This window comes from Asparagus officinalis, chromosome 3, assembly GCF_001876935.1.
Source record: "Asparagus officinalis chromosome 3, Aspof.V1, whole genome shotgun sequence".
NCBI classification, from domain to species: domain Eukaryota; kingdom Viridiplantae; phylum Streptophyta; class Magnoliopsida; order Asparagales; family Asparagaceae; genus Asparagus; species Asparagus officinalis.
The window spans coordinates 16,088,529-16,098,237 of NC_033796.1; the positions used below are offsets into that span (position 1 = coordinate 16,088,529).

Consider the following 9,709-nt stretch of genomic DNA (forward strand, 5'->3'; position numbering starts at 1 on the left):
CTGCGATGGAGGAGGAGATGGAATCTCTTCGGAAGAACCAAACATGGGAGGTGGTCCCATTGCCCGTAGGAAGAAAAGCTATTGGTTGTAAGTGGGTGTATAAGAGAAAGGAAGATCCTTCAGAGCTCGGTGGTACAAGGTACAAGGCGAGGCTAGTGGCTAAAGGGTTTGCACAAAAAGAGGGTGTGGATTACAATGAGAACTTTTCTCCGGTGGTGAAACACACTTCTATTCGGGTGCTATTGAGTATTGTTGCTCATGGTGATCTTGAGCTGGAAAAACTCGATGTTAAAACAGCCTTCTTGCACGGAGACTTGGATGAAGAGATCTACATGCATCAACCTGAGGGCTACAAGGTTGAGGATAAGGAGCATCATGTAAGTCGCTTGAGGAAGTCACTCTATGGACTAAAGCAATCTCCTCGGCAGTGGTACAAGCGATTTGACTCCTTCATGCTGAAGCATGGGTTTTCCCAAAGCGACTATGATTGCTGTGTTTACATTCGGAAGCTTCGTGGAGGTGATTATATTTATCTCCTTTTGTATGTAGATGACATGCTTATTGCTTCTAAGAGCGGGGTGGAGATAGATAGGTTAAAATCTTAACTTGGTAAAGAGTTCGAGATGAAGGACATAGGCGCTGCTAGAAAAATACTGGGTATGGAGATTAGAAGAGAGCGGGAGAATCGGTGATTGTTCTTGAGTCAGAAGGGCTATATAGAACGGGTGATTGTGAGGTTCGGGATGCAAAGTGCTAAGTCGGTGGCGACCCCATTGACTCCACACTTTAGGCTTTCAGGTAAACAATCTCCCACTATAGCGGAAGATAAGGCACACATGGAGCGTGTTCCTTATGCTAGTGCAGTTGGCAGTTTGATGTACGCCATGGTGTGTACACGTCCAGATATTTCACAAGCGGTTAGTGTGGTCAGTAGGTTCATGGCGAATCCGGGAAAGGCGCACTGGGAAGCGGTGAAATGGGTCCTGAGGTACTTGAAAGGTACTGTGAACACGGGTCTGTGTTTTGGTGGAGATACATGTCAGATTGACGGGTTTGTTGACTCTGATTATGCGGGAGATCTAGATAGACGGCGATCTACTACTGGTTATGTATTCAAGGTACATGGAGCTCCAGTTAGTTGGCGATCGATGTTACAGGCTACAGTGGCACTTTCTACTACAGAGGCCGAGTATATGGCCATGGCGGAGGGAGTGAAGGAAGCATTGTGGTTGTGGGGTCTTCTAGACGATTTGGGGATTGAGCAGGAAAACGTGAACTTGTGGTGCGACAGTCAGAGTGCGATTCACTTGGCGAAGAATCAAGTTCATCATGCTCGTACCAAGCATATCGATGTCAGGTATCATTTTGTGCGGGACGTCATAGAGAAAGGTGATATTTCTCTCATGAAGGTGCATACGAATGAGAATTCCGCTGACATGTTAACCAAGGTGGTCACAGGTAGCAAGTTTAAGCATTGCTTGGACTTGCTTCATATCAGCCCGTGTTGATTTGCCCAAGAGGGCATGGCCCTTCGGGGCGGTGATGGAGTGAGGTGGAGACTATGATGGAGAACAATAGCAGAACTACGGTTAGCTTGATCCCGGTAAAGGGTACGTAGGCAGCCGCGGTAAAGTGGCGCAGCTGGTTTGGCCTAGTTTGTTGTTTCAGATCTATCACTGGTGATGTTCGCGGTGTTCTTTTGGTGTTCGTCCAATATTTAAGGTTTATCAAATAATGTACGAGGTGGAGAATTGTGAACGCAGAGGCAATCCATCAACGCGGAGGCAAAGCTCATCAATTCCAATTCGGTGGGATCCACCCACGTGCCCATGCGTGAAGCAATCCCAGGCAAGCGGGTTTCTTCACCGGCCCACCAACATCTTATAAATATCAATGTATTTATCATCTAGGGTTCCGTGTGGGGAAAATTCTTTAGGCGGCTGCTGTGGGGAAAATCGCAGAGGCAAAGTGCGGGAACAGTGGCTTATTAGAGAAAAGACTGCGGGAAAGAAAAGCAGAGAGGTGGACTTTCGGCTGCAGGGTAAAACAGAGGGTTCTTTTAGAAGATAAAAGGAGAGAGGTTTTGAGAGATTTACAAAAGGAGGTTAATTTCTTTTGGGTAAAAATCAGATCTTTAATTTCTTTTGGGTAAAAATTAGATTTTTTTCTTTGAGACGAGCTTGTGGATTGTACAAGTCGTCGGTGTTCTCCTTATAGTGGAATCTCCCCTCATCACCTCCCGTGGACGTAGGCAAGTTTGCCGAACCACGTAAATCTCGTGTATTTATTGTTTTCTGAGTGTTGGCTATTTCAAGGTTCCCTCAATATTCGGTCTTAGAGCTGATGAGAGGAAGAGTGTATATTTCACTTTGATGAAATATATCACTTTCGGTTCTTGTTTCCTTTGAGAAATAAGAATTCCACTATCTATTCTCATTTCCTTTGAGAAACAAGAATATAGAGGTTGACTTGTGCTTTTGGGACAACAAAAGCCAGGGCTCTCTCTCAGGTGATATCGCTTCCGCGGCGGTGGGCGTGACTCTACGCCCAACAATTGGTATCAGAGCTGTTATTCAGATTGGGAGTGGTGTAGCTTCTGATTTGAGGTGGTGCTCGGTAATTTTTTCTGAGAGAAGCGGTTTACTAATACAAGCGGAGGATGGCGTCAACAAGTAAAACAGTTAAAGTTGGAAAATACGAGATTGAAAAATTCAATGGGAAGAATGATTTTTCCTATTGGAGGATGCAGATGAAGAACACGTTGGTGGTGGGTGGTGGGGGGGGGGGGGTGTATAGTGTATATGCAAATATGTAATTGTATATGAGGGTGTATACACAAATATGTAACCTATATTGAGAGATAAATACTGATTACGACTCCTATCAAGGGTTAGCCAATTCTGATTGCCGACATCTCCGTTCTTCTCCTCTCTTTATATTTCTCTTTCCTTGTTTCTTGAGATAAAAGCACATTCGGATTCTAAACACTATAAGAAAGAGTATATTAAGAGACTAATTCCTTTCTATTAAGAAACAATATTTTTTGGAAGAATCTTTCAACTTAAATTATGAATTATGAATTATGCATAAAGTATGTTAAGAATATATGATTTTATATAATTAACTCTTAACAAACTAAGAAAGAGAATAATTCCTTTAATATTGTCTATCTTTCAATAAATAATTCTGAATTATTGTAAATGAAAATGAAAATCAGGGTAATTCACATGACGTATGATCTAAGTTTTTTTTAAGGATAAGGGTCTTAGATCAATTTTATTCTAAAAGAGAAAATAATAGAGAACATAGAAGGAAAGTGCAAACAACAACAGACCGAGTAGAGCTTACAACTTAAAAAGTAATTGAATTTAACTGATAAACCCCAATCACATGATCATATAATTGTCGAGTTTCAGAAGTACACAGCTAAATTATGGACAACAGTGAATCAACCAAAAACAGGTAGATTAGAAATAAATTGCAAATTACTAAATATTTACAGAAACTGTGAATCAAAAAGCGCTCTCTTCATGCCAAGATGACTAAAGGAGGATTCAAATTGCTTCAGTCGCGTTCTTATAAGAAGTCCAACTTCAGAAACGCCTTACTTGAAGCAAATCAAGCATTAATTTTACACACGGCACTCGAATTACTCTTACCTACAGGATTCAAACATTCTATATCACAATCTGCACTTGAGCGTGCTGCTAATTACAATACTAAGCGGGAGAGCTCCCATCTCCGCCTACAAAAACTTTCACCGTCCTCCCGACAACGAAGAAAGACTCGACACGGACGAACAAAAAGACTTATCAAACCCTTCACTCGGCGACGGCGTAGCACAACTGACATAACCCGCCGGCAACTCCGGCAACGCCAAATCCCCCTCCAAATACTGCACAACCTGCCTCATGCTCGGCCTTGCCGCCGCCATCGGGTTCGAACACAACAACCCAAGTTTCAGCACCAACTCAACCTCGTAATCACAGTACTCGTCCCCAAGACTAACGTCCCTTGTCTCAAGAATATGCCCCCTTTGCCAACTCATTAGCACCCAGCCGATCAACAACTGCTCCTGCACAACCTGCCTCATGCTCGGCCTTGCCGCCGCCATCGGGTTCGAACACAACAACCCAAGTTTCAGCACCAACTCAACCTCGTAATCACAGTACTCGTCCCCAAGACTAACGTCCCTTGTCTCAAGAATATGCCCCCTTTGCCAACTCATTAGCACCCAGCCGATCAACAACTGCTCCTCTAGGTCGAGGTTCAGCTCCACCGGTCTGCGACCACACACGACTTCGAGTAGAAACGCACCGAATGCAAACACGTCGGTCGCGGTTGTCGCCTTGCCTGTTCTTGAAAGCTCCGGTGCGAGGTATCCCATTGTTCCGACGATATGTGTCGTTTGAGGATCGGTCCCATGGTCGTATAATCTCGCAAGGCCGAAGTCTCCGAGTCGACCATTGAGCTCACTGTCTAGTAGTACATTGCTTGCTTTGATGTCTCTGTGAACTACAACTTGTTCCCAATCTTCGTGTAGATACAAGAGTCCTGAGGCTACTCCTTTGATGATTCGAAATCTTTGAGCCCAATTAAGAGTAGGCTGAGCTCCATCGTATAAGAATTTATCGAGGCTACCGTTGGGCATGAAATCGTAGACTAAGAGGAGCTCGCCTCTGCGTCGACAGTAGCCTAGAAGTTGAACGAGGTTTCGGTGTCGGAGTTGACCGATACTCACGATTTCGGCGACGAATTGTTTCATTCCTTGCCTCGATTCATGAGATACCTTCTTGACCGCAACTTCGAGTTTGGAGTTAGGCAAGACCCCCTTGTAGACTTTACCGAAACCTCCTGCGCCTAATAGCTCTTTTTCTTTGAACCCTTTTGTTGATTTGTACAGATCTTTGTATGAGAATCGATGAGGGCCGTATTGGAGCTCCCAATCTTCGAGCAATTCAGCGAATTTTCGTCGCCTTCGTATCATAACAATTGCTGAAATAATCAGTAGTATGAACAAGACCACAGAGATAGGCAGCCATATAGCAAAAGCTTTTGAAATGCCTTTGGTACTAATAACAGGGAGCTTGGGGAGCTTTGTGTAATCGAGCGCTCGAGCTTCTCCGTTCATCTTGAAGCTCCAACCGAGAACATAATGGGAAGTATGAAAACCACCATTGGTTGAAGAGAAACCAACATACATTTCATCGAGCATCAAGCTCGAAAGATCAACAATAGAGGATAAAAGAGGCTTCTTTGGCTTAGTCATGCCTATTGGAGATAAAGTAACATTGAGTTCATTCTTTTCGCCATCAAAATCGACCCACACTTGCATTTCTTTATTACTGATGAGAGTCAAGTTCTGAAACGAACCAGAGCTATCATCATAGTAACCCGCAGAAGTCGAATTGTAAGAATCCAAGCTATTGATATCGATACCAACATGATTGTTATTGATATCTTGAAACTCAGGATTCAAAACAGTATCAAGCTCAACACCAAATACATGATTAGTAGCATTCCCATTGTTTCTATCATTGAAAAGGCCGAAGAATTGGCTTGCGGTAGCGTCAGAGAAGTCAGTGGTTTTCGATATAACGAAGACGATGCCATTGCCACCGAGATACGGGACCTCAGGGAGGATACCGAACACAAATGTAGACGAAAAAGAGAGGACCTTACCTGATGAAGACTTGAATTGTAGAGGGCTTGGATAAAAACCGTATCCCTTCTTGTTTTGTGTTCTGTTGGTCAATTGAAGAAGGCCATCGGAAGTGATCGACGCAACTCCCTCTCGGTTTAGATTAGCTCCACTGAATCCGTTGAAGATGAAATCGTCGTCGCTTGAGGCCGACAACTTTAGGAAGAGGAGGAAGAAGAAGAAGAAGAACTGATTTTTCGTGAACATGTTTGTTGAGAACTGAATTAGCCCCGTAAATTTGGAAGCAAAGAAACCAAAAAGGGTTATATGGGACTAAAATCCACTGTGCAATTCAGAACAGCGTGATGCCTACGCATTCTGAAGTCTCCTATCAGTTGTTACGGAATCAAAAGCAAGGTAATAAGATATAGACTGAAGAATTAGGCACCCAAGTCAACAACCAGAATTTTGATGAAGTTTCTGAGAAGAGAGAGAATTTTGAATTTGTTACATTCTCAGGGATCAAAAAGGCTAAACTTCACGAGGGTATTTTCTAATATTAAACATGTTTAGTCCATGATGTTATTAAAAAAAAGGATTGAGCCCACACAGCCTGGAAAAAGAATCTTAGCTAGCCGTCTGAAAGGATAAGAGCATCTACAGCTACCGAAATTGAATCATGAAATAGATCTGAGTGAGAGAGGTCCATGGTTAATTAATGAAGATGACTTGAGAGAGGAACGGACATGTGAGATGGAGAGAGCTGATAGAGTCTCTCTCTAAAGTCCTCGACGGCTCACGTCATATGATAGGGACAAAGGCACAAGTCATCACATTTGACCATCGTGAATATGAGTATGTCATAATTATTCAAAACAAGATCTTGTGATTGCTACGATTGGCTAAGCTTTCGTTCATATATTAATTACCAGAGCAGTAAGTACACCTTCAAATTACAGAACTTTTTACTAGATTACTAAGTTAGTATCTAAAGTTTAAATCTAGGAAGATAGTTGAATTGACTACTCGAACCGAAGAAATTATGGGCGGGCAAATGGACATATAGAAAAACCATTAGGTGACAAGTCTGTTTCAGACATGTCACTATAAAAATGATAGAAGATCATTAAATAATATGAACCACTAACATGGACAACAATGCAAGTAAATTGTTCCAGCCATCAACTACTTTAAACTGATCACACGCGTGTAGCATAGAATTTAATGCCAAGCCTTTCGTGAAGTTACTGAAACTGGAAAGAAAGAAAAACAATCTCTCAATTTAAGAAGCAGGAATTGAAAAAAAAAACACTAGTGGATCATCAAGCCCAGACTAAGAAAGACATAAATTTACAATTTTTTGCAAAAATCTAGTGTTTCTTGACAGACTGAGTCCATAGCTAAACCCGAAGAAAGATCACTTGCCGCCTCAAAACCATCTACACTCAGTATCTTACAAAAATATAAACAAAAAGACTTTATAAGTTACAATCACTCTATAACTTCAATTTACACTCAAAAGAGAGGGGAAAAGAAAGAAAGAAAGAAGAAAACAATCCCACCTATAAAACTAAAATCATCGACCGGTCGGCCCAGAGGTAATGGTACCCGCGGACGAAGTAAGAGACATAAGGTAATTATCAAACCCTACATTCTGATACAAAGAGAGAGTGTTAAAGCTCAGAGAACTCGGCACCAATTCAGGCATTTCTACGTCACCATCCAAAATCTGCATCACTTGTCGCATACTTGGTCTCGATGCAGGAACTGGATGTGCACATAACAACCCGAGTTTCAAAACTAACTCCACCTCATGGACGGAGTACTCATCCCCCAACCTCGGGTCCATTGTTTCGATCAGCAACCCCCTTCGAAAATTCTCATAGACCCAATCCACAAGAATCAAATCCTCGCCGACGCAATGAGGCATGATTGGCCTCCTCCCACAAACAACTTCAAGCATAAAAGTACCGAATGCAAAAACATCGGTCACGGTTGTAGCTTTACCGTTCATAGTAAGCTCTGGCGCAAGATAGCCCATTGTTCCGACTACGTGCGTCGTTTGAGGATCAGTCCCCCGATCATATAACCTTGCGAGGCCAAAATCCCCAAGTCGTCCGTTTAATTCTCTATCTAACAACACGTTGCTAGCCTTTATGTCTCTATGAACCACAACTTGCTCCCAATCTTCGTGTAGGTATAAAAGACCGGAGGCAACTCCCTTGATGATTCGAAACCTCTGAGCCCAATTGAGGGTTGGCTTGGTCTGGTCATATAAGAATTTGTCTAGACTACCATTAGGCATGAAATCGTAGACCAAGATGAGCTCACCTTTGCGACGGCAGTAGCCTAAGAGCTGAACGAGGTTTCGATGGCGTAACTGACCAATGCTAACGATTTCTGCTACAAACTCTCTCATTCCTTGTCTTGAATCATGGGAGATTTTCTTCACTGCAAGCTCAATGTTTGAATCAGGTAAAACTCCTTTGTAGACTCTACCAAAGCCTCCACTGCCCAGTAACTCTCTTTCTTTGAATCCATTGGTCGCCTGGTACAAGACTTTGTATTTGAATCGATGAGGCCCGTATTCTTGTTCCCAATCCTCATGTATCTCAGCGTATTTCGCCCTTCTTCTCACTATCAGCAAAGTTGCAGCAACAGCTAATAGAAGAAACAAGCTCAAAGATATAGGCAGCCATAACGCCAAAGTCTTTGACTTGCTATTTGTTTTGATGGCAGGAAGTTCAGGAAGTTTTTTATAATCAAGTGGGTCTGGTGCTCCATTCATTTTAAAGCTCCATCCAAGAACATAATGGTGAGTACGAAAAGGACCGTCTGCTGCAGAGAAACCGACATACATATTGTCGAGAATCAAGCTCGAAAGGTCAACGATATCAGATAGAAGAGGCTTAATAGGTTTAGGCATTCCCATTGGAGATAATGTAACATTTATTTGCATTTTATCTCCATCAAAATCTACCCAAACTTGCATCGGCTTGCCACTGATTAGAGTCAAATTCTGAAATGAACCAGTACCATCTTCATAATAACCAGCAGGAAGGGACTGGTTAGAGATCAAGCTATTGATATCGATTCCAACATGGTTATCGTTGATATCTCGAAACTCGGGGTTCTGTAAAGTGTCGAGCTCAATGGCAAAGATGTGATTGCTCGAATTGCCATTGTTTTTGGGAGTGAAGAGCCCAAGAAACTGGCTTGGGGCTGTATCAGCAGAGAAATCAGTGGTTCGAGACACAACGAAGGCTATTCCTTGGCCGCTTAGATCCGAGATATCAGAGCGAATTGCAAACACAAAAGTGGTTGAAAAAGAGAGAGTTTTACCCGTTGGAGACTTGAACCGAAAAGGTTTCGGACGAAAGGCGTGGCCCTTCATGTTTAATGTTGTGTTGGTCATCTCGAGGAGGCCGTTGGATGTGATCGAAGCGATGCCATCGAGGATTAAGTTGGCGCTGCTGAATCCATTGTAAATGAAGCTATCTTCAGCTGAGGCTCCAAGATTTAAGAGGAGGAGGAGGAGGAAGACTTTCAGAAACATGAATGAAATCTTTTAGCACTGCAAACAGAGAAGCATGCCGAAAAAAATAATGAAGGTAGGGGAGGGAGCTTGATGGGCTAAAATCAGAATTACTTGCTGATCACGACTCATTCAGTATCTATCAACATGTTGACCATTAGAAATCACACAACCTTCTCTTTACCATAGGTCTGGTTTAGCCGGAGATAGTGTTGGAATGGAAATTGAGTTTAAATCCCATAACAAGTCAACAGGCAATTAGGTAAGCCGACCCCGTTTCTTATCTGTCATGATCATCCGCACACAAGTCCTCATCTCTATAATAGTGTCAACAATAGGGTGCTTTTTATAATAAATTATATATCGCTTTCAAATTAGATTCTGAATGACTAATATATGTATGATGTGGTGTTATGAAGCCTATTATGGAACTGTAGTTAACATAAAGGTTATTATAAATTGGATCAGTAAAAAAAACAGGAGGATTTGGATATGGAACCGAGTATAACTAGCTCTTCCTTAACTTCAAAGGA

General features: G+C 42.4%; 2 protein-coding genes across 4 annotated transcripts; both read right to left on the minus strand.

Annotated features, from left to right (window-relative positions):
* Window positions 3,449-6,164, minus strand: LOC109833175 (L-type lectin-domain containing receptor kinase IV.1-like). 3 transcript variants are annotated; one of them, XM_020400748.1, is made up of 2 exons: window positions 4,148-6,164; window positions 3,449-3,976 (listed from the first exon to the last, which is right to left on the minus strand). In XM_020400748.1, exons 1-2 carry the CDS (start codon window positions 5,906-5,908, stop codon window positions 3,758-3,760), a joined length of 1,980 nt encoding a protein of 659 aa, XP_020256337.1. In that variant the 5' UTR covers window positions 5,909-6,164; the 3' UTR covers window positions 3,449-3,757. The 3 variants fall into 3 exon arrangements, with proteins under 3 accessions (XP_020256337.1, XP_020256336.1, XP_020256335.1); XM_020400747.1 differs by having other exon boundaries at window positions 3,449-4,054; window positions 4,235-6,162; XM_020400746.1 differs by having other exon boundaries at window positions 3,449-3,904; window positions 4,085-6,161.
* On the minus strand, window positions 7,063-9,486 carry LOC109833178 (L-type lectin-domain containing receptor kinase IV.1-like). Its single transcript, XM_020400754.1, has one exon. It carries the CDS (start codon window positions 9,195-9,197, stop codon window positions 7,218-7,220), a length of 1,980 nt encoding a protein of 659 aa, XP_020256343.1. The 5' UTR covers window positions 9,198-9,486; the 3' UTR covers window positions 7,063-7,217.

Bases quoted from the DNA above. Each gene is read 5' to 3' on its own strand.
- LOC109833175 (XM_020400748.1), bottom strand. From the start codon at position 5,908: ATGTTCACGAAAAATCAGTTCTTCTTCTTCTTCTTCCTCCTCTTCCTA. The intron at 3,977-4,147 runs GTGCTGAAACTT...TGTGATTACGAG, and splicing joins GTGATTACGAGGTTGAGTTG to GTTGAGTTGGTGCTGAAACT.
- LOC109833178 (XM_020400754.1), bottom strand. From the start codon at position 9,197: ATGTTTCTGAAAGTCTTCCTCCTCCTCCTCCTCTTAAATCTTGGAGCC.